Source organism: Arabidopsis thaliana, chromosome 4, assembly GCF_000001735.4.
Source record: "Arabidopsis thaliana chromosome 4, partial sequence".
NCBI classification, from domain to species: Eukaryota; Viridiplantae; Streptophyta; class Magnoliopsida; order Brassicales; family Brassicaceae; genus Arabidopsis; species Arabidopsis thaliana.
Window position 1 is genome coordinate 16617587 of NC_003075.7, and position 21793 is coordinate 16639379.

Below are 21793 nucleotides of genomic sequence, written 5' to 3' on the forward strand. Positions count from 1 at the left end.
ACGTTAAAAGCAAACCAACTTATTCTTAGAAAAATGGATCGGAGTGAAAAAAAGTCTCGCTCTCTTCTCTCTCTAACATTCTTCAGAGAGGGAGACTTTATCCTTATTCTGCCGTTCGGACGTGGTCCGATATCGCCGTTAGTTTAGCCGTGACACGGCTTTCCGTTGCCGCGTTCTTTGTCGTCCGGTTTCATGCCGGCTTATGTACCAAATCTCCGCGATGGTCAGCTCTCGTCTAGCACCGCTTAGCTTCTTCAGCAACGGTGGCTAGCTCTTGCCCGGCACGACCGGCTATTCTAGCGGTCATGGCCGGTTTATGTTCTTCTTTAATTTCTGAATTTTGTTTTAGTTTTGCTAATAATCTCATCGGATTTATGTTGGGGGTAATAATCTGTCATATCCTCGATGGTTCTTTTCCCTCTCTATCCTTTGAGTTTTCAAGATGGGTTTCGCCGGATCGTTTTTTGAACTTAGGATTTACATAATGGTTTCAAAGAAATTTTTCTCTTTTGTTGAAGGATTGAAGATTCTTCCGTCGTTTATCACGATTCCTTAAGCCGTTATCTTTAATTTGGAGCTTTGATGTTTTCATTCTGGTGCAAAACACAAGAATCATCTCACCGGAATCAGCTCAACGGCGAAGGTTGTTGCCGGAAAACTTTTGATTATTCATCCAGCGTGTGACGTGGTATATCCCGGTTGTCGACATGTGTTCATGGATGGAGTTCCGATAGAATTTCTTCTGCAGAAGGTTATCTAATGGGCCTTTTTTGGGCTTTATGTAATTCCAAAGTTGGAGCTTTTGTTTAAGCTCTTGTATGATATGATGATGTTTAATAAAACTTATGAGACAAAAAAAAAAAACTTATTCTTAGAATATTTTCTGGGAATAGCTTTGGAGGATTGAGATACTCTGCATCAAAGCTCTTTGAAATTGCTTTTGCCTAAGTTCAGAGCTTGAGGCACTTGTAGTCTATAAAGTTGTTGCTTGTGAGAAACATATCTTTATAAATATATATAGTGTATACTGCTTGGTAAATGTATCTTTACAGATATGTTACATTTATATGGAGACTGAAAATAAGTTACAGATATGACTTTCTCACAATAGATTGATCGATCTGTTTCCCCTCTGATGATGTTCAAAGCTCAAACACTAAGATTAGGGTAGAAATCTGAATTTACAAAAGGAGCTGAAAATTCGTCGAAACAAGCCATCCTGATACGCTCTGGAGTGGCTGGACTCTCTAGAGGGAACCAGTCTGTGAGACCCACCTCGGTTCTAGCCGCTTTAATAGCTTCCTTTATCGCAAAGAAAACCGATGATGCAAGAAAGAATGGTGGCTCACCCACTGCTTTAGATGAATGTATTGCCTTTGTATTCGGATTCCCCTGATTTAATACAGTATAACCTCAGGTTCAGTTTCAAATGTGTTGCTACTACCAATTTAAAGCTTGGTCTCATAGTTACAAACCTTGAGAAGCGAAACATTGAGGTTGAACGGCATGTCGTTGATGGAAGGTATTTTGTAGTTTCCGGGTCCGCAAGTGAGTAAACTTCCTGGTTTAATCCATTTATGAGCTGCATCTCCCCATTTGAGTTCTTCTAAAGCTACCCAACCCAGTCCTTGTACAAACGCTCCTTCTATCTGTAAATAGTCATTTCAGATACAACACTATTCTTCTAAAAGATAAGAAAGTATAGGAGGGTAAGGGAAGAACACGCACTTGTCCAACATCAATGGCTGGGTTAAGAGAATATCCGAGGTCCAACATTATATCAGCTGCTCTTGTGTGGAAATCACCAGTCAATGTATCTATCTCAACTTCCGCAAAGGCAGCTCCATATGTGTAATATCTAAAGGCGTTCCCTTTTCCAGATATCCAGTCAAACCCAAGATCAGGAACTATGTGAAAACCATGAGCTGATAGGTCTATCCGTTGAAAGTAGCAGGCACTTACTAGCTACATATACTCAGAGAGAAGGACATTTTTTTCATCAAAATAGGCATCTAACTCTTCTGAGTTTATATCACGTTGCAAGATAAAAAAAATACCTCAGTAAATGTGTTGAAATTGTGCTTAGATGCAACAGGTTCCATTCTTGCTATAATCTGCTCACAAGCGTCTAAAACTGCAGCACCATACATATCAGAGCTCGCAGAAGCAGCAGTTGGTGACGCATTAGGAACCTATCAAGAGACCATCAAAACGATAAGAGAGGAAAAACATTTTTGTCTGATTATGTCTCGGCCCAAAGTGTGCAGCTTTGTAATTGACTTAGATGTACCTTGTCAGTGCTTGTCTCTGACACGAAAACTGAGCTAAGTGGAATGTTAAAGGCGGATGCAGCAACTTGAGCGACCTTTGTATGCAATCCTTGACCCATCTCCACACCACCATGAGTCACTAAAACAGTCCCGTCAGTGTAAACATGAACAAGAGCTCCGGCCTGTAACATCCCCATAATGTGGAGGGAAAAATAAAAGATAAGTATTTTAAAATTTAGATTCTAGCTTTGCAAGCAATGGTAGTGCATTGGCGAAATTTCCATGGCAGATTTTCTCTTATTGTTCCAGTTTCTCGACAGATAACTAACTTGAAAGAAAAAGGATCCATGTCAACCAAAGATAACCTGATTCATGAACTTTGTGGTAAATGATATGCCAAATTTTGTGGGAACCATAGCTACACCACGCTTTTTCCACCGATTATGACTATTAAATTCGTCAGCTTCTCTGCGGGCCTTTAAGAAGTTGCACGATACTTTCAGCTCTTTCCAGAGCTGATGCAATGTGCAGTGCTGAAGAGTCTGACAGTAATGGGTGACTGATCCTTCCACTTGAAAGTTCATCTCCTAAAGTAAAGTATATACACCAGAAAATATTAAGATAAGAAACTGATAAAAGGAGGACAACTTCCTATAAACTTTCAGGAGATGGAGATGTTTAGAAAATATTCAACTCACTTTGATTTCTTCAGGGCTTTTATTAAGCTCAGCTGCGATTCTTTGAATCCAGTTTTCAGTTATAAGCATACCTTGGGGGCCTCCAAACCCTCGGAAAGCAGTGTTGCTAGGAAAATTAGTAAAGCAAACATTCCCAACAATCCTTACATGCGGGATCTCATAAACGTTATCCGAGTGAAACATGGCACGTTCAAGAACAGAAAGGGAGAGATCCAAAGAGTTGCCACCATTGTTGTAAATTTCAAGGTCCAACGCCAATATTTTTCCTTCGTTCGTAAATCCAACCTTTAAGATAGCAGAACACAATAAAAAAAGGAATTGTTTAGTTTGTCTAACAATCTATTCCCACTGTTTCTTCTACTGACAACCGTTTCTTTCCATTTCATTGCTCACTGCCTAAAAATTCCGGGGAAATAACTGGAAATACCTTGTACTTTCCAAGAAAACTATGACGATGACCAGTTATCATCATGTCCACATCTCGGTCCAGTATGAGTTTCACAGGTCGATTCAATAGGTAGGAAGGAACAGAAGCTGCCGCAGCAATGAAAGCTGATCTTGTTTCTTTACCACCAAAGCCACCACCAATTCGTTTGGTTTTGCATACCACTTTAGACATCGGAAGACCAAGAACATGCGACACATATTTCTGGTGCTTTTGAGGAGCCTGCATATAAATCACAACCACCAACATTTGCTTAAGCAGAGACAACATTATCATATAATATCTTAAACTAGCTGATGCCTAATAGTTTTCTTGTACAGAGACTTAATGGTCATGTACTGGTCCGACAAACCAAGAATAAAAATGAATTCCACTCAGTAAAGTATATGGCAGTACACTAATAATATGCTTACCTGTGTGGATGAAATCATATGAACTTCGCTGCCCCCATCTACTGTCCAAACCAAACTACCATTAGGCTCCAAGTAGAAGTGTTCCTGACCACCCATTTGAACCTCTCCCTCTATTACCCTGTCACACTGACCAGATTGAAAACACAGCTCGACATCCCCTTTTCTTAGCCTTTTCTCTGTGTTCGGATGGAAACTTTTAGCATTAATAGCCTCCTTGATTGATAATATTGCTGGTAGTTCCTCATACCTAACGTCAACTTTTCCTGCTGCAGTTTTTGCATTTTCATGTGTATCCGCGACGACCACACCAATGACCTGAAATACCAAAGTCAATTTAATGAAATAATTGAGACGTAAGATATACATATATACTAGATCATATGAGAACTTTCATTTACTTTTTTAAGATATAAACAGTACTATTAGAAAACTTTGCTCGTTTACTTTCTGGTGATCAGAAGCATGCACCAAAAACAGATTTGCTTATAAAAAGCATGTAAAATTTCTTCTGAGACACAAGGAAGTTCTAGGCTCCATTGAAAAGCTAAGAAAAAACGTGAAAATTTAGGTTTCAAATTTCCTTACTTGTCCCACACACGTGACCACATCTGTAGCAAATAATTCTTCGTCGGGAACAATTGGTCCAATCATATTATCCCCAGGAATATCTTTGGCAAGAAACAGACCAACAAAACCAGATGAAGATTTGGCTGCCGAATCATCGATTGAAAGGATGCGGGCATGTGGCACTTTGCTTAGCACAAAGGCAGCATGTAAGGTATTAGGAGGTACTGGAGTATCATCAGTATATTCCGCTTCCCCTGTGACCTACATAAAAATAATAAGTGTGTTGAGATAAAATGGTACGCTCTTCTCTACTCAACAACTTATAGAGAATTACACCAAAAAGAGACTTTGATGGGATAGAGGTTCTTAACTATCAACGACAAAACCATCCCAAAGCCAACAATATCCAGACACCAAACTTATCATTTTTACCAAGCTTAAACATATTTTAGAGTTAAGCTTATGGAGTTGATAATGGTGAAGTTTGGAGTTGAGAAAATATGAATACCAAGGAATAAAAAAGATACAATTAAACAGTAGACCTATGTTATATCCTGAAGTGGCTAAGAAAACAACCAGAATGAGAATCAAAGTGGAGAACCAATTTGGGTAAATGGACCAACATACCTGCATTCTCGCTGAAAGATGCACCTCCGACGAGCCAACAGATGTTCCCTGCTTTACTGTCTCATAGTCTTGTTTTCCAATTCTAGATAACCGAGGAACAGGTTGCACAGCTGACATATGGGAGGGTGGGAAGGTCTCTATCGCAGAATTTGCATTATTGACATTATGAGAAACCCATAAGAAAAATTTAAAGAAGAAGCTTAGGGTTAGAGATTTCCGAAACTCCACCATTCCCCCAGGAGCATCTTCCTTAATCACGACATCGCTCTGTATGACCTTAAGCGCATCCTGCAGAAGATCTTTATTCCAATTCTTTCCAATTAGAAACTCTTCAGTCTTTCTCGCACACAAAGAAAGAGGAGCCACACCTCCATAAGCAATGGATGCATCAGAAACGAACAATTGTTGACCCTTGTCTTCAAGAAACACACGCATTCCACCATTGACAATAGCTATATCATCATCCCTGCGATGGGCCTGCTTAAATTCTTTCACATACTCTAAGGGTCTTGTCCATGGAAGGAATACCGACAACAAGATCTCGTTGCTCCCCATATCCACTTTACGATAACCGAGGAAGAAATCTTTTGCAGGTATAGACCTAACATCTCCATTGCAGTTGGTTATCCGAAACTCTGCTCTTGAAGCCATCCAAAGAGGATTTAAATCAGATATTGGACTAGCTGTACAGATGTTTCCACCAATGCAAGCAACATTTCTTATTTGTGTCCCAGCAAACCACTTCAGCTGTTCGATAAAAGCCTTGCATGCTGATGTTTCATGTGCAGGACGCTCCTTTACTATCTTCCTGAATAACCTCAGGAGTTCAGAAAGTCTCAAAGCTGAACCAACCTCTATCCCATTGTCATTGACATTCAATGCGTTGAGTTCTGGGACTTGAGCAACAGAGATCAGCACCTGATACTGTAACCTCTTCAATCTCATTTCGATTCCCACCTCTGTATTACCTACCAGTAGTTTTGCATCAGGATAATTTGCTTTGAGCTCAAGCAAGTTCTGAAGACATACGGGTCTATACCAGGTAATCCCCCCATTTCCCCTTAACTTTAAGGGAGTTAACTTCCTCAGCAAAAGTTCAGGGGGGAAAATAAGCTCCTTATCTGTATACTTAGCTCCATCTATATCACTATAAGAGATTGACTGAAATCTATCTTCATTACAACTGGCAACTTCATTTGTTGTTTTTGATCCACAAGAGCAAGGTTTGCCAGTAGATGGGCAAATAGTAGAACCATCTTGAAGGCTAAGTGAAGATACACCACAGTAGAGAGCATCATCAGATTTTGCAAAAACCCGAAACGCATCAACAATGGGTCGATAACCAGTACAACGACATAGATTTCCTGCAAGACATTCTTCAATCTCCTCCTCAGAAGGTGAGTTTTTACTTGACCTCAACAACGAATACATGGACATGATAAACCCGGGAGTACAAAACCCACATTGGGAACCATGGGAAGATGCCAAAGACTCCTGAGAGAATCAAGATCATAACAGTGACAAAAGAATCTCCGCAAAATAAGAAGAAATAGAACCTGAGAGAAGTAAATCTTACCTGGACAGGGTGCAAGCCAAGTTTGCGATGCCCAAGTCCCTCAATGGATATTACATGCATCCCTTCTACAGAATAGAGAGGTGCTAGGCAAGCGTTGACAGCATAATGCCTGCAATAAAAGTTTCCGTATGAACAGAGAAAGAATCAATAAGAAGGCGCAAATATAAACTAAACAAAGCCAACATATAGGAGGGACAGATACGCACACAGAGGTCTTTGACTTCCTGTCATAACTAGACACCATCACCGTGCAAGCCCCACAACCACCTTCGCCGCATCCCAGCTTTGTACCGGTCAATCCTAAATCTACAAGAAACATCTGTAAGTTAGAAACTACTTCATGATCGTTTAGAAAAAAAGATTGATCTCTGCAAGTCATTTTTTGTCCCCAAGCGAATCTAGCAATTGGAGCATAATCTTACTCAAATAAAGACAGTGGTCTAAAAAAACAAAAGAACAGTGGATCAAACATAATCTCGATTTTTTTAGAATCCAGAATCTATAAGTCAAACATAAGCCTTTTTCTTTAACATACTAGAGTAAGAAACTAGGAATCCAAAAAACAGAATCTTCATAGAGAGTATCAGTTCAAAATTGAATTGAAAATTAAACTTGTTTGAGTACTTGAAATCATCCCCAGCAATTGGATATTAATCAAAGAAGTTGATACGCACCTCTGAGATATTCGAGAAGTGTCATATGAGCCAATCCATCAGGCAAGACTCTACGAACGCCGTTAACGTACAGTAACGCCTCCGTAAACTCATCTCCGATCTCGCCGTCCTTTTTCAGTGAACCCATTTCTCAAATTGAGAGAAAACTCGATTGGGATCGAAACAAAAACGAAGATGGCGAAGTTGATTACGCCAAGTCAAGAGAAGCAAAAAAGGAATAACATTTTCCTTTTTTAATAATAAAATTCGTGTTCCTTTCCGATAGCATCCACCGAATGAATACGCATCTTCATCATCATCACTTGTGCAGTCAATTTTTTTTTTTTTTTTTTTTTTTTTGTAAAGAACCCAAAATAGAAAGAACGAAATTTAAGTTTGAACAAAGTAAAACAATTGAAGCCTATATGATGTTTTTACAATGCCACTTATATATTTGTTTAACTGAATTTTGCTGATTATGTTTCGTTTATAAATTGTAGTCTGATTAGTTATGACTAGTGTGTTATTGTCTTGTCTTAAGATTTACTTTAAAAGAAATTTTGATGATATTGTTTGTTTTATTTTTGGTTTTGATATATGATGATGATAAGCGTCTTGCATTGCTCAGCATAACTGCTTCACATTCTTTGCTCACTTGAAGTTAGAGGTTGTTCAGAAAAAAAAAATCTGATATTTTATCTCGATGGCGCGCGCATTTAGTCAACAAAGTTGCTGCTTTGAAGAAACATGTATCATGTTACATCATGTATTTGGAGACTGGAAGTAACTTACATATATGACTTTGACAAAATGGATTGATCCATCTTTCTCCCCTCTATTAAAGTTTAAAGCTCAAACACTAAGCTTTGGGCAGAAATCTGAATTTGCAAAAGGAGCTGAAAACTCGTCGAAACAAGCCATCCTGATACGCTCTGGAGTGGCTGGAGTCTCCAGAGGGAACCAGTTGGTGAGACCTACCTCGCTTCTAGCCGCTTTGATTGCTTCCTTTATTGCAAAGAAGGCTGATGCTGCAAGAAAGAACGGTGGCTCACCCACTGCTTTAGATGAATGTATTGCCTTTGCATTTGGATTACCCTGAGTATAATCTCATGTTCAGTTTCAAATGTGTTGCTACCAATTTAAACAGCTTGTTCCTATAGTTGCATACCTTGAGAAGAGAAACATTCAGTTGGAACGGCATGTCGTTGATGGAAGGTATTTTGTAGCTTCCGGGTCCGCAAGTGAGTAAACTTCCTGGTTTAATCCATTTATGAGCTGCATCTCCCCACTTGAGTTCTTCTAGAGCTACCCAACCTAGTCCTTGTACAAACGCTCCTTCTATCTGCAAATGGTGAATTTCAGAAATAACACTTTTCTCTATGATTTTCTTGGATTTTAAACATTGCAAAAGGCCAACGAACAGCTAAAAGCGTAGGATGTTGAGAGAAGATTGCGCACTTGTCCAATATCAATGGTTGGGTTAAGAGAATATCCGAGATCCAACATTATGTCTGCTTTTCTTGTGTGAAAATCACCAGTCAATGTATCTATCTCAACTTCAGCAAAGGCAGCTCCATATGTGTAATATCTATATGCGTTCCCTTTTCCAGATACCCAATCAAATTCAAGTTCTGGAACAATGTGAAAACCGTGAGCTGATAGGTCTATACGTTGAAAGTAGCAGGCACTTGCTAGCTACATACACTCAGAGAAAAAGAGAGTTTTGTTCATCAAAATCTTCTGAGTTTATATCAAATTGCTAGAAGAAAGAAAGAATACCTCAGAGAATGTGTTGAAATTGTGTTTAGATGCAACAGGCTCCATTCTTGCTATAATCTGCTCACAAGCGTCTAAAACTGCAGCACCATACATATCAGAACTCGCAGAAGCAGCAGTAGGTGACGCATTAGGAACCTGTTACAAGGCAATCAAAACGACAAGAGAGCAAAAACTGTGAGGCATTTGGAACCTATTAAGAGACCACAGAAATGATAAGAGAGAACAACAACAGTTTTGTCTGACTACGTCTTGGCCAAAAGTCCACTGCTTGTAACCGAGTTAAATGTACCTTGTCGGTGCTTGTTTCTGACACAAAAACCGAACTAAGGAGAATGTTAAAGGCCGTTGCAGCAACTTGAGCAACCTTTGTATGCAACCCTTGGCCCATCTCAACACCTCCATGTGTCACCAAAACAGTCCCATCGGTGTAAACGTGAACAAGAGCACCGGCCTGTGACAGCCGTTTAATTATATATTGGATTAAGTATCTCAAAATTCAGATTCTAGCTTTGAACGGTAGTGCAATGGTGAGATTTCCAAGGAAGCTTTAGCTTAATCTTTTCAGTTCCTCGACAGATAACTAAATTTGAAAGAAAAGGATTCACATCAAACAAAGATAACCTGATTCATGAACTTTGTGGTAAAGGATATGCCAAATTTTGTGGGAACCATAGCTACACCACGCTTTTTCCACCGATTATGACTATTAAACTCGTCCGCTTCTCTACGAGTCTTTAGGAAGTTGCTGGATACTTTCAGTTCTTTCCAGAGTTGGTGCAATGTGCAGTGCTGAAGTGACTGAAAGTAATGTGTGATCGATCCTTCCACTTGAAAGTTCATCTCCTAAAGTAAATATCACCAGGAAACATTAAACTAAACTTACAAAAGGAGGACAGATTCCTACAAACTTTCAGGAGATGAGTATCTTTAGAAAATATTCAACTCACTTTGATTTCTTCAGGGATTTTATCCAGCTCAGCTGCAATTCTCTGAATCCAATTTTCAGTTATAAGCATACCTTGGGGCCCTCCAAACCCTCGGAAAGCGGTGTTGCTGGGAAAATTAGTAAAGCAAACGTTCCCAACGATCCTCACATGTGGGATCTCATAAACGTTATCCGAGTGAAACATGGCACGTTCAAGATTAGAAAGAGAGAGATCCATAGAGTTTCCACCATTGTTGTAGATTTCAAGGTCCAACGCCAATATTTTCCCTTCGTTCGTAAATCCAACCTGTAAGATAGCAGAGCACATTTAAAAGGAATGATTAGTTTGTCTAACAATCTATTCCCACTCTTTCTTCTACTTTCAACTGTTTTCAGTCATTTTTTGATTGGCCGCTCATTAATGGCCACTGCCTAAAAATTCAAGGGAAAAAGCTGGAAACAACAGAGAAAGATACCTTGTACTTTCCAACGAAACTATGGCGATGACCAGTAATCATCATGTCCACATCTCTGTCCAGTATGAGTTTCACGGGTCGATTCAATAGGTAGGAAGGAACAGAAGCTGCTGCAGCAATGAAAGCTGATCTTGTTTCCTTACCACCAAAGCCACCACCAAGTCGTTTGGTTTTGCATACCACTTTAGACATTGGAAGACCAAGAACATGAGACACATATTTCTGGTGCTGTTGAGGAGCCTGTATATAAATCATAACTACCAATATTGGCATACGCAGAGACAACATTATCATTTAATATCTTAAACTGGCTGATGCCTAATGGTTTTTTGTACGTTATTCTAAATGATGTAAATACTAAATAATATGCTCACTTGTGTGGATGAAATCATATGAACTTCGTTGCCTCCATCTATAGTCCAAACCAAACTACCATTAGGCTCCAAGTAAAAGTGTTCCTGACCACCCATTTGAACCTCTCCCTCTATTATTCTGTCACACTGACCAGATTGAAAGCACAGCTCGACATCCCCTTTTCTAAGCCTTCTCTCTGTGTTCGGATGGAAACTTTTAGCATTAATCGCCTCCTTGATTGATAATATTGCTGGCAGTTCCTGATACCTAACGTCAACTTTTCTTGCTGCAGTTTTTGCATTTTCATGTGTATCCGCGACAAGCACACCAATGACCTGAAATACAAGATTAGCTTAGAAATAAGGGAACGAAAGCAGTACATGAAAACTTTTTAAACTTATTTGACGTAACAAAATCAATACATGCTCCTTTACTTTTCTGGTATCACTTCTTCTAAGATACAGATAAACTAAAAGTTCCCCATTGAGGTTTATTTTCTTACTTGTCCCACACACGTGACCACGTCTGTAGCAAATAATTCTTCGTCGGCAACAATTGGTCCAATCATATTATTCCCGGGAACATCTTTGGCAAGAAACAGACCAACAAAACCAGATGAAGATTTGGCTGCCGAATCATCAACTGAAAGGATGCGGGCATGTGGAACTTTACTTAGCACTAAAGCAGCATGCAAGGTACAAGGCGGCAATGGGGTATCATCAGTATATTCTGCTTCCCCTGTGACCTAGATGAATATACAAGAGTGTTGAGATACACTCTATGGACCTTCGGCGAGCCAACAGATGGACCAAAATACCTGCATTCTTGCCGAAAGATGGACCTCTGGCAAGCCAACAGATGTACCCTGTTTTACTGTCTCATAGTCTTGTTTTCCAATTCTAGAGAACCGAGGAACAAGTTGCACAGCTGACATATGCGAGGGTGGAAAGGTCTCTATAGTGGGATTTACATTATTTACATGATGAGTAACCCATAAGAAAAATTTAAAGAAGAAGCTTAGGGTTAGAGATTTGCGAAACTCCACCATTCCCCCAGGAGCACCTTCCTTAATCAAGACATCACTCTGTATGACCTTAAGTGCGTCTTGCAGAAGACATTTATTCCAATTCTTACCAATTAGAAGTTCCTCAGTGTTTCTTGCACGCAACGAAAGAGGAGCCACACCACCATAAACAATAGATGCATCAGAAACAAACAATTGTTGCCCTTTCTCTTCAAGAAACACACGCATTCCACCATTGACAATAGCTATATCATCATCCCTGCGATGGGCCTGCTTAAATTCTTTCACATACTCTAAAGGCCTTGTCCATGGAAGGAATACCGACAACAAGATCTCGTTGCTTCCCATATCCACTTTACGATAGCCAAGGAAGAAATCTTTTGCAGGTATAGATCTAACATCTCCATTGCAGTTGATTATCCGAAACTCTGCTCTTGAAGCCATCCAAAGAGGATTTAAATCAGATATTGGACTAGCTGTACAGATGTTTCCACCAATGCAAGCAACATTTCTTATTTGTGTCCCAGCAAACCACTTCAGCTGTTCGATAAAAGCCTTGCATGCTGATGTTTCATGTGCAGGACGCTCCTTTACTACCTTCCTGAATAACCTCAGGAGTTCAGAAAGTCTCAAAGCTGAACCAACCTCTATCCCATTGTCATTGACATTCAATGCGTTGAGTTCTGGGACTTGAGCAGCAGAGATTAGCACCGGATACTGTAACCTCTTTAGTCTCATTTCGATTCCCACCTCCGTGTTACCAACCAGTAGTTTTGCATCAGGAAAATTTGCTTTGAGTTCAAGCAAGTTCTGAAGACTTACGGGTCTATACCAGGTAATCCCCTCATTTCCCCCTAACTTTAAGGGAGCTAACTTCCTCAGCAGAAGTTCAGGGGGAAAAATAAGCTCCTTATCTGTATACTTAGCTCCATCTATATCACTATAAGAGATTGACTGAAATCTATCTTCATTACAAGTAGCTGCTTCACTTGTTGTTTTTGATCCACAAGAACAAGGTTTGCCAGTAGATGGACAAATATTTGAACCGTCCTGAAGGCTAAGTGAAGATAAACCACTGTATAGAGCATCATCAGATTTTGCAAAAACCCGAAACGCATCAATGATGGGTCTATAACCAGTACAACGACACAAATTTCCTGCAAGGCATTCTTCAATCTCCTCCTCAGAAGGTGAGTTTTTACTTGACCTCAACAAGGCATACATCGACATGACAAAACCGGGAGTACAAAACCCACATTGAGAACCATGCGAAGATGCCAATGACTCCTGAGAGAAATAGGGAGAATTAGGATCGCAGAAATGAGAAAAAAAAAATCTGGAAGAAGTAAAACCCCACCTGAAGAGGGTGCAAGCCAAGTTTCCGATGACCAACTCCTTCAATGGATATTACATGCATCCCTTCTACAGAGTAGAGAGGTGCTAGGCAAGCGTTGACAGCATAATGCCTGCAATAAAAGTTTCCGGTATGAACAGTATAAGAAGGCCTAAACTTAAGCAAAGCAGATGCAACCTATGAGAGAAAAAGATACGCACACACATGTCTTTGACTCTCGGTCATAACTAGACACCATCACGGTGCAAGACCCACAACCACCTTCGCCGCATCCGAGCTTTGTCCCGGTCAATCCTAAATCTAAAGGAAACAAAAAACGTTTTCAAGAATCCCACCACACAACAACCTAACCCTCTAAATTTTGCTGCATTGTACAATTTGTGGCTTCTCTACTCTATCTAAACTTAGATTAGATATAAGCATTTGAAGAAATCAATAATATAGAGTTAAAAGCACCTCTGAGATATTCGAGAAGCGTCATGTGAGCTAATCCATCAGGCAAAACTCTACGAACACCATTAACGTACATTATTGCCTCCATGAACTCGTTCTGCTCCATCTTCACTGAACCCAGACGAATAACTGTTATCCAATAATGGCAAATATCCAATAATGGCAAAAATCCAATAATTGCAAAATCTTCTCTTTTTAAAATGTTTTTTTTTTGTTTTCATTTTTCGACAAAAAATAGAAAAGCCCAATTATTAAGCCCATAAAGAAGAATGTAGCCCAAAATAAGCCCAATATTGGAGTCATCAATCAGGTCTGGGACATTGAAAAAACTCAGTAACAGTCTAACAGAGGAAACGCGGCGGAGGAGGTTTTACGACTATTTTCCCTTCACTTCTTCATCTTCTTCCTGCGCCGCTTTTCAAACCTATTCGACCAGACAAACTCGGAAATTTCATATTCCATGGGTAAGACGAAGTTAAAACCTGTGGAGGATGTGAACTCGGAAGTGGTGGACGAAGTTGAGAAAGCAGAGGAAGTTGAGGAACAGAGAAACGACAGAGAACAAGAAGAAGAGCAAAAAGAAGAAGAGGCACCTAAAAGTTTCGAAGAGCTAGGGCTTGATTCTCGTCTAATTCGTGCCCTAACTAAAAAGGGTATAGAGAAACCAACCCTTATTCAGCAATCAGCCATTCCTTACATTCTGGTAATGATAATAGAAAGTCTCTACCTTTTTTTTGAGTTTCGTGGCTACTTATATAATCTTGGGACTGATGATTTATTGTCTCTGTTGTTCTTATATAGGAAGGAAAAGATGTGGTTGCTAGGGCAAAGACTGGTTCAGGTAAGACTTTGGCTTACCTTTTGCCATTGCTCCAGAAGCTATTTTCAGCAGATTCTGTGAGCAAGAAGAAGCTTGCTCCTTCTGCATTTATTCTTGTTCCATCTCGAGAACTATGTCAGCAGGTTTGTTTTGGACCATTGTTTCATATCTCTCCTACTTTCATTTATTTCAGTAATTGATGGGAAATCTTGTTTGATTTGGAAAAATACAGGTTTACACAGAGGTTTCATCGCTTATTGAGCTGTGTAGAGTTCAGCTAAAAGCAGTGCAGTTGACTAGTAGCATGTCTGCATCTGATATGGTTAGTATTGCATTTCTCATCATGAAAGCATTCCATTGTTTTTTTCTAATTTTGTTTTGATGTTTCATTTGCAGCGTAATGCATTGGCTGGACTGCCTGAGATTCTTGTCTCCACACCTGCTTGTATTCCGAAATGTTTTGCTGCCGGAGTTTTAGAGCCCACTGCTGTCAGTGAATCACTTTCAATTCTGGTTCTTGATGAGGTATGATATATGTGCTTCAATTATAATAGTGGCTTTGTTAGAGGTTGTTTTAGTAGTCACTCTTTTAAGTGGAAGTCTCATGATTTGATTTTCTTGGAAGAACATGTAGTTTAAGCATTTCTTAGTGGTTATATCTATCATGTTTTTCCTTTATTCCTCCTCTCTTTGAGAGTTGATGTTGATAATATTTTTGTTATCAGGCAGATCTTTTGTTGTCATATGGATATGAAGATAATCTAAGGTCGGTAACATCAATAATCCCAAGGCGTTGCCAATGCCTTCTTATGTCGGCTACCACAAGGTTAGACATATATCGATAATAATGATTCTGTTTAGACTCATATTTTTCTCCGAAGTTTGTCTTGCATGGTTAACTGAATAATATTTTTGCAAATTTTTAGCTCTGATGTCGAAAAATTGAAGAAATTGATTCTGCACAACCCAATCGTTTTGACCTTGACAGAAGATAATGACAAGGAAGAGGCCGTCCCAAGTAATGTTCAGCAGTTTTGGGTATGATTCGGTCGCTTAGATATTTTTATAAGTTCACATTTCTGGGTCTGATTAATGATTATAAGTGTATTATCTTGTCTTAGATCTCTTGCAGTGCTCAGGATAAACTGCTTCACATTCTTGCTCTCTTGAAGCTAGAGGTTGTTCAGAAGAAAATTCTGATTTTCATCAATACAATTGACATGGGATTCAGGTTGAAATTATTCTTGGAAAAGGTAACTTGTGGGCACCTATACGAGCATTCCGATTCTAAAAACTGTACCTGTAATAATAATATTGAATTAGTCTTTTGTTTTGTTTCTTCCAGTTTGGAATCAAGTCTGCAATTTTAAACGGGGAATTGCCTCAGAATTCTCGACTTCATATCCTTGAGGTACATCACCAAGTCATGCACCTAGATTTAGTTTTTCCGGAAGCAGCTGCGTTTCATAATTAATCAGTGTATATTTTTTTGTATACAGCAATTCAATGCAGGACTTTTCGATTACTTGATTGCAACGGATGATAATAGCCAGACTAAAAAACAAAAGGAAGAGGCTAAAGGTGAGGCTAACAAGGAGAACAAGAAAAATAATAAGCGTAGCAAACCAAAGCTAGATGCTGAGTTCGGTGTAGTTAGGGGAATTGATTTCAAAAAAGTTCACACGGTATGCTACTTGACTTTTGCTAAGGGGGTTTTCTTTTCTTTGTTTTTGTACTCTTTGCTGCTTGGGATATTGTAAGAATCCTTCTTTTCTTTGCTCTATACTCTTAACCTTCCCTTAAACCTTTTTTATGCACAGGTTATAAACTTTGATATGCCTCAAAGTGTTACTGGATATATCCATCGAATTGGGCGTACAGGGAGAGCATATAGCAGCGGATCTTCCGTTTCTCTTGTGAGTTTCTCGTCTAATAATACTGTTGTTTGGCATGATCTCTTTAAATTTTGCAAGTCTAATGCTCTGCTTTATTTGGCACAGATTTCTCCTGATGAGATGGAAGGGTTTGAAGATATAAAGTCCTTCTTAGCAAGCGACAAGAACAAGGATATTGATATTATCACACCCTTTCCTTTGTTGACCGAAAATGCTGTCGAGTCTCTTAGATATAGAGCTGAGGTGAGTAATCTCTGTAGTAAGATGATTACTTCTTTCATTAAGTGAACAGTATTAAAAGTTGCAATTTGTTTGCAGGATGTGGCAAAGAGTGTTACAAAGATTGCGGTTCGAGAGTCTCGAGCTCAGGATTTGAGGAATGAGATAATCAACTCTGAAAAGTAAGCAAGAACATAACTACGTGTGTGATGTGAATTCTCTTATTTTTTTCATCTTCTTAATTTCTCTACTTCTTTCTTCAGGTTAAAAGCTCATTTTGAAGCTAATCCAAGAGACTTAGATCTGTTGAGACATGACAAGCCTCTGAGTAAGACTGCACCTGCACCACATCTAAAGGACATCCCCGAGTATCTAGTGGACGCAAAGACTCAAGAAGCAAGCAAGATGGTAAAGCTAGCTAGAGCCGCAATGGGCAACACTAGGAGATCTGGTGGAGGCGGTGGTCGCAACAACAAAAACAAGAAACGGTCTAGAAAAGGCAGCGACCCACTCAAAACCTTCAACCCTAATGTAAAACACAACTGAATTTCTCCATTTCTTCTCTGTTTTGTGTGTATATTTGTGCTAATTTTTTCTATGTTGTTTGCTTACTTCAATCAACCAGGGGTCTAAGAGAGGAGCCGTTGGCCAGAAGGATGGCAAAGATTCTAGCTCGACCAAAAAACAGAAGACAGTTTAAGTTATTTCGTTTAGCGTAAGTGTAACCAAATTTTGACTCGTTATAGTCAATCACACAAAAGAACGGAGACGAGAGCATCAATCTTTGTAGCTCTATTCATGTAGCATCAGGAGACAAAGTTTTGTGAGCATATTATTAGCCTTTTGAGGTTTTTATTGAAATAGATTTTTGTAAGCTTATGAAGACGATATCTGCAGGGTTCAAAATACTCAAATCCACATGGTTTTGGACCCATTTAGATATTTTCGAAATGAATTGGCACATTATATGCTTGCACGTTTTTTGTTCCGAGTATTTATGCCACATGTGTCATCTAACTGATTGTGTATAATCAATTAAGTATACCAAATTGGATAAAATTTACCGATTGAAAATTAGTTGTTTTACTTGTACATCGTGGTCTATATATATCATTTTCCAACATAAATTATACACTTGAGAATAACACTTTCTGTTGAGTTGATTTCTTATATTAATGCCAAAGCTAAGACTAAATAAATTCTACAAAATATTTTTAAAAATTTTAACTTTTGAAAAGCTAACTTCAAATACTAAAATATATACTATTTGAAATTGATTAATATTATATAGACCAAGTTGGATTTTGATATAAACCACATCGCATATTCGTTTTATTAACAATTCATGTTTATCATGACCTAATTAGTTCTCTTAAATAGTTGTTGGCAACTTTTAATTAGATAGCCAATCAATTTGAATAAAGAGGTCAAACTCCAACCAATCCCACAACAAATAATTGTCTTTGATTTAACGTTTTACACTTAAAAGACAAACACTGCACGATATCTCTCTCAGATTTATAAGTGAACCCTACAAAGTACAAGTCGTAAACTCAACCACAAGAGAAACCTTATCTTCTTCTTCTTCTTCATCATCAATCTCTCAAGACATGCTCTCTTTTTTCTCTAACCAGATCGACCGGCAAAAAGATGTGTCTAATGAGGAAAAAACCCTAACCAATCTCGAAAAATCTGACGGTTCACAATTCCCTGGCGATGACTACCGTCCGTCCGATCGGAAAAACTGGATGGCTGGTCTTACGTTGGAGAAACTAACTCTAAACAAGATCGTGTGGCCAGGAACGCATGATTCAGCCACCAACGATATCGGAATACCTCTGATCTCTCGTCCTTTAGCTGAATGCCAATCGCTCTCTATCTACGAGCAGCTCGTCCTCGGGACACGTGTCCTCGATATCCGTGTGCAAGAGGATCGCCAAATCTGCCACGGGATTCTGACGTCATACGAAATTGATGTTGTCATTGATGACGTTATCAGATTCTTGTCGGAGACTCACTCGGAGATTGTAATCCTGGAGATAAGGACTGAGTTTGGACACAAAGATCCTCCGGGGTTCGAGACTTACTTGGCAGACAAGTTAGGTCAATTCTTGATACATCAAGATGATAGCTTGTTCAACAAGCCGGTATCAGAGATTTTGCCGAAAAGGGTTATATGCATCTGGAAACCTAGAGAGTCTCCAAAGCCGAGCCGTGGTGGAATTCTCTGGAACTCAGATTATCTAAAAGATAATTGGATCGATACGGATCTTCCATGGACGAAATTTCAGAGCAATTTGAAGCATCTGAGTGAGCAGCAGCCGACATCTTCTAGAAAATTCTTTTACCGGGTTGAGAACACGGTCACGCCGCAAGCAGATAATCCGGTTGTGTGGGTTAAACCGGTGACTGATCGGATCCGAAAACACGCCAGACTATTTATTTCTCAGTGTGTTTCCAAGGGATGTGGAGATAAGTTGCAGATTTTGTCCACTGATTTCATCGAAGGAGATTTCGTTGATGCCTGTGTCGGCCTTACTCACGCAAGAATCGAAGGAAAGGTTTGATAGAACTCTGGAACGATCGATGGTTGATCTCAAGCATTGGAACCAAGATTATTTGCTTTTGGGTTGCGTGTATCTTAAGTTATGCTATGTATTAAAGTGTGTAATTTAAGTTTTCTATGATTGTACATTATATCTGTTTTTCGTTATCCGTCCTGTTTGAAGAATCAAACAGAGAGATAAAGAGAAGGCAGGGGAATTTATTCAGTTGCTTTATTTTGCTCAGATTCTTGTACCAAGTTACATATCCTAGTGAAATTTCGAAACCCTTTTCGGCAAGATTAGCGTCTCAATATCCAAAACGCATCCGCCATCTAATGACCTCTTCAAGAAAGATTACTCATATATATGTTTTGGAGCAGCTTTTCTAAGCTCACTCAAATAGATTTGGATTTTGGACCACAAATCATTCACAGACCCTGCCTAAAACCTGACCATCTTTCTCTTTTCGGATTTTTCAACTATAGTCTTATTTTGGAGCGTCGGAATAATTAAATTTTGTTTATCTTGTTGATTAGTTATTGACTTATTTCAAAGCCTGATTAAATATTTATACAAAAGTAAACTTATAATTAGGAAGAAAAAAAGTTAAAATAAAGAGAAGGGTGTCTAAGAACATTCTGACAAATATTTTATCGAATATTGGATTATCGTATGAAATAGTTGTAAATAAACACATCGCATGTATATAGCTTGTCAACAACTTCATATATAATAATAAAGAACAACAACTTGATATCTTATATATGGTTTAGAAAGGAAAAGTCTTAGTGACGGAGTGGTGGCCAACTTCGTTAAGTTGAGAATTTAACCAGAAAGAACCTAAAGAAAGTTCTCATCTCTCAAATAAACATGTCTTTTTTCGGAAAACTCGCAGACACTGTGGTATCTTTTGCAAACGATTCTGCGAAATCTGTTGTAGAAGAAGTGGTAAATCCAACGGTGTCTTTTGCAAACAATTCTGCAAGAACTGTTGTAGAAGAAGTGGTAAATCCGACGGTCTCTTTTGCAAACGACTCTGCGAGAACTGTTGTAGAAAAAGTGCTAAATCCAACGGTATCGTTCATCGATAGCCAGCTCCAGCGGCCACGGGACGTCCTTGTGCAACAACAAATCCTAGACAATCTCCAAGAATCGAATGGTTCGAATTTCCCTGGGGATGACTACCACTCGCCTGACCGGAAGAACTGGATGGCCCATCTCTCTGTGGATAAACTAACCCTTAACAAGATCGTGTGGCCAGGAACTCACGACTCAGCCACCAACGGAATTGGGGACCCTTTGGTCACTCGTTGGTTGGGTGAATGTCAAACGCTCTCCATCTTCGACCAGCTAGTTCTTGGCACACGTGTCCTCGATATCCGTTTCCAAGAGGATCGTTGTGTCTGCCATGGAGCTCTTTCTTCGTACAACGTTGATGTCGTCCTCAATGACGTCATCAGATTTGTGTCCGAGACCCAATCTGAGATCATAATCTTGGAGATAAGGACCGAGTTTGGAAAGAAAGACCCTTTTGAATTCGAGACTTACTTGGTTGATAAATTAGGTCAATTCTTGATACATCAAGACGATAACTTGTTCAACAAGCCGGTATCAGAGATTTTGCCGAAAAGGGTTATTTGCATCTGGAAACCTAGAGAATCTCCGAAGCCGAGCCGTGGTGGAATTCTCTGGAACTCAGATTATCTAAAAGATAATTGGATCGATACGGATCTTCCATGGACGAAATTTCAGAGCAATTTGAAGCATCTGAGTGAGCAGCAACCGATATCTTCTAGGAAATTCTTCTACCGGGTTGAGAACACGGTTACGCCGCAAGCAGATAATCCGGTTGTGTGGGTTAAACAGGTTACTGATCGGATCAGAAAACACGCTAGGCTTTTTATATCTCAGTGTGCTTCCAAGGGATATGGAGATAAGTTACAGATTTTGTCCACTGATTTCATTGAAGGAGATTTTGTCGATGCCTGCGTCGGACTCACTCACGCAAGAATGAAGGGACAGTTTGATAAGATATCTCCAAGTTAGACAAGCATTGGAACCAAATATATTTATTTGCTTTTGACTTACGTATACTATAAGTTACATTATTTACAAAGGCGTGTGTGTGATTTTCGCCGATGAACTTTATGCAAAGTGTGTGTGAACCCTTTTTACTTTTCCTTGTTCATAATATCTTAAATTTGTAATGTTTGAGCTCTACCGTTCTCCTTAAGTAAAAAGAATATGTTTTAGTGGATGTCATGACTAAAGAAGTATAAAACCTAATTATGTACCACTTTAACCATTAGGTTGTTAGAAATTTCTAAAAATTAAAATTGGAGCACGATGTTTGCTGGATTAATAAAGAGAGACAAGCTGGTGTCCTTGACTGTGTTATGTTGTGCCATAATTTGCTTGCATCCAAACGTATCAAGAATCATGAGTTATTAACGAACAAGAAACTCTTCACAATCAGACTCAATGCATTTATGTTATTACCTACCACAAGCCGTGCCAACTTGGACAAGCCCGAACTTTGACACATATGGACATAATCTCATCTTAGTTAACCTAAGGCTTCAAATAAAACCCACCCTCATGGTTATTACAATTTTCTTCGTCCTCTTCATTCAAGATTGTGATTTTGTCCTGCATATACAATAATTTCTTGCTTTAACATTAAATATGTCGGGCTAACC

At 39.1% G+C, this 21793-nt stretch overlaps 6 protein-coding genes across 8 annotated transcripts; 4 read left to right on the forward strand and 2 right to left on the reverse strand.

Annotated features, from left to right (window-relative positions):
- Positions 1 to 21: 21 nt before the first annotated feature.
- On the forward strand, positions 22 to 987 carry AT4G34881 (uncharacterized protein). Its single transcript, NM_001125645.2, has one exon. The coding sequence runs from the start codon at positions 306 to 308 to the stop codon at positions 483 to 485; it is 180 nt and encodes a 59-aa protein (NP_001119117.1). The 5' UTR covers positions 22 to 305; the 3' UTR covers positions 486 to 987.
- XDH1 (xanthine dehydrogenase 1) lies at positions 987 to 7605 on the reverse strand. Its single transcript, NM_119655.4, has 14 exons — positions 7271 to 7605; positions 6803 to 6902; positions 6597 to 6705; positions 5021 to 6514; positions 4412 to 4654; positions 3827 to 4141; positions 3396 to 3635; positions 2969 to 3253; positions 2636 to 2857; positions 2291 to 2452; positions 2058 to 2192; positions 1729 to 1965; positions 1476 to 1649; positions 987 to 1392 (listed from the first exon to the last, which is right to left on the reverse strand). The coding sequence occupies exons 1-14, from the start codon at positions 7395 to 7397 to the stop codon at positions 1150 to 1152; spliced, it is 4086 nt and encodes a 1361-aa protein (NP_195215.2). The 5' UTR covers positions 7398 to 7605; the 3' UTR covers positions 987 to 1149.
- A 325-nt stretch (positions 7606 to 7930) lies between these two features.
- Positions 7931 to 13784, reverse strand: XDH2 (xanthine dehydrogenase 2). 3 transcript variants are annotated; one of them, NM_119656.3, is made up of 14 exons: positions 13618 to 13784; positions 13362 to 13461; positions 13165 to 13273; positions 11601 to 13094; positions 11286 to 11528; positions 10804 to 11118; positions 10430 to 10669; positions 9976 to 10260; positions 9650 to 9871; positions 9318 to 9479; positions 9029 to 9163; positions 8708 to 8944; positions 8418 to 8591; positions 7931 to 8344 (listed from the first exon to the last, which is right to left on the reverse strand). In NM_119656.3, exons 1-14 carry the CDS (start codon positions 13718 to 13720, stop codon positions 8102 to 8104), a joined length of 4062 nt encoding a protein of 1353 aa, NP_195216.2. In that variant the 5' UTR covers positions 13721 to 13784; the 3' UTR covers positions 7931 to 8101. The 3 variants fall into 3 exon arrangements, with proteins under 3 accessions (NP_195216.2, NP_001329029.1, NP_001329028.1); NM_001342311.1 differs by having other exon boundaries at positions 7937 to 8344; positions 8708 to 8880; positions 13618 to 13753; NM_001342310.1 differs by lacking the exon at positions 13362 to 13461.
- A 69-nt stretch (positions 13785 to 13853) lies between these two features.
- Positions 13854 to 17563, forward strand: AT4G34910 (P-loop containing nucleoside triphosphate hydrolases superfamily protein). Its single transcript, NM_119657.3, has 14 exons — positions 13854 to 14317; positions 14416 to 14577; positions 14667 to 14756; positions 14831 to 14959; positions 15160 to 15260; positions 15361 to 15472; positions 15556 to 15687; positions 15780 to 15845; positions 15934 to 16119; positions 16255 to 16350; positions 16435 to 16572; positions 16648 to 16730; positions 16812 to 17079; positions 17174 to 17563. The coding sequence occupies exons 1-14, from the start codon at positions 14075 to 14077 to the stop codon at positions 17246 to 17248; spliced, it is 1881 nt and encodes a 626-aa protein (NP_195217.1). The 5' UTR covers positions 13854 to 14074; the 3' UTR covers positions 17249 to 17563.
- Positions 17564 to 17917: 354 nt separating this feature from the next.
- On the forward strand, positions 17918 to 19397 carry AT4G34920 (PLC-like phosphodiesterases superfamily protein). Its single transcript, NM_119658.3, has one exon. The coding sequence runs from the start codon at positions 18159 to 18161 to the stop codon at positions 19113 to 19115; it is 957 nt and encodes a 318-aa protein (NP_195218.1). The 5' UTR covers positions 17918 to 18158; the 3' UTR covers positions 19116 to 19397.
- A 338-nt stretch (positions 19398 to 19735) lies between these two features.
- AT4G34930 (PLC-like phosphodiesterases superfamily protein) lies at positions 19736 to 21376 on the forward strand. The gene has a single exon (NM_119659.5). It carries the CDS (start codon positions 19965 to 19967, stop codon positions 21138 to 21140), a length of 1176 nt encoding a protein of 391 aa, NP_195219.1. The 5' UTR covers positions 19736 to 19964; the 3' UTR covers positions 21141 to 21376.
- Positions 21377 to 21793: the final 417 nt, after the last annotated feature.

Coding starts and splice junctions, on each gene's coding strand:
- AT4G34881 (NM_001125645.2), top strand. CDS start 306: ATGGCCGGTTTATGTTCTTCTTTAATTTCTGAATTTTGTTTTAGTTTT.
- XDH1 (NM_119655.4), bottom strand. CDS start 7,397: ATGGGTTCACTGAAAAAGGACGGCGAGATCGGAGATGAGTTTACGGAG. Junction 4,142..4,411: donor TGGTCACGTGTGTGGGACAA/GTAAGGAAATTT, acceptor TTGGTATTTCAG/GTCATTGGTGTGGTCGTCGC. Junction 2,858..2,968: donor AAAGCCCTGAAGAAATCAAA/GTGAGTTGAATA, acceptor ACTTTACTTTAG/GAGATGAACTTTCAAGTGGA.
- XDH2 (NM_119656.3), bottom strand. CDS start 13,720: ATGGAGCAGAACGAGTTCATGGAGGCAATAATGTACGTTAATGGTGTT. Junction 10,261..10,429: donor GTTTCGTTGGAAAGTACAAG/GTATCTTTCTCT, acceptor GCTATCTTACAG/GTTGGATTTACGAACGAAGG. Junction 8,945..9,028: donor ATTTCAACACATTCTCTGAG/GTATTCTTTCTT, acceptor GAGTGTATGTAG/CTAGCAAGTGCCTGCTACTT.
- AT4G34910 (NM_119657.3), top strand. CDS start 14,075: ATGGGTAAGACGAAGTTAAAACCTGTGGAGGATGTGAACTCGGAAGTG. Junction 14,578..14,666: donor CTCGAGAACTATGTCAGCAG/GTTTGTTTTGGA, acceptor GGAAAAATACAG/GTTTACACAGAGGTTTCATC. Junction 16,120..16,254: donor ATTTCAAAAAAGTTCACACG/GTATGCTACTTG, acceptor TTTTATGCACAG/GTTATAAACTTTGATATGCC.
- AT4G34920 (NM_119658.3), top strand. CDS start 18,159: ATGCTCTCTTTTTTCTCTAACCAGATCGACCGGCAAAAAGATGTGTCT.
- AT4G34930 (NM_119659.5), top strand. CDS start 19,965: ATGTCTTTTTTCGGAAAACTCGCAGACACTGTGGTATCTTTTGCAAAC.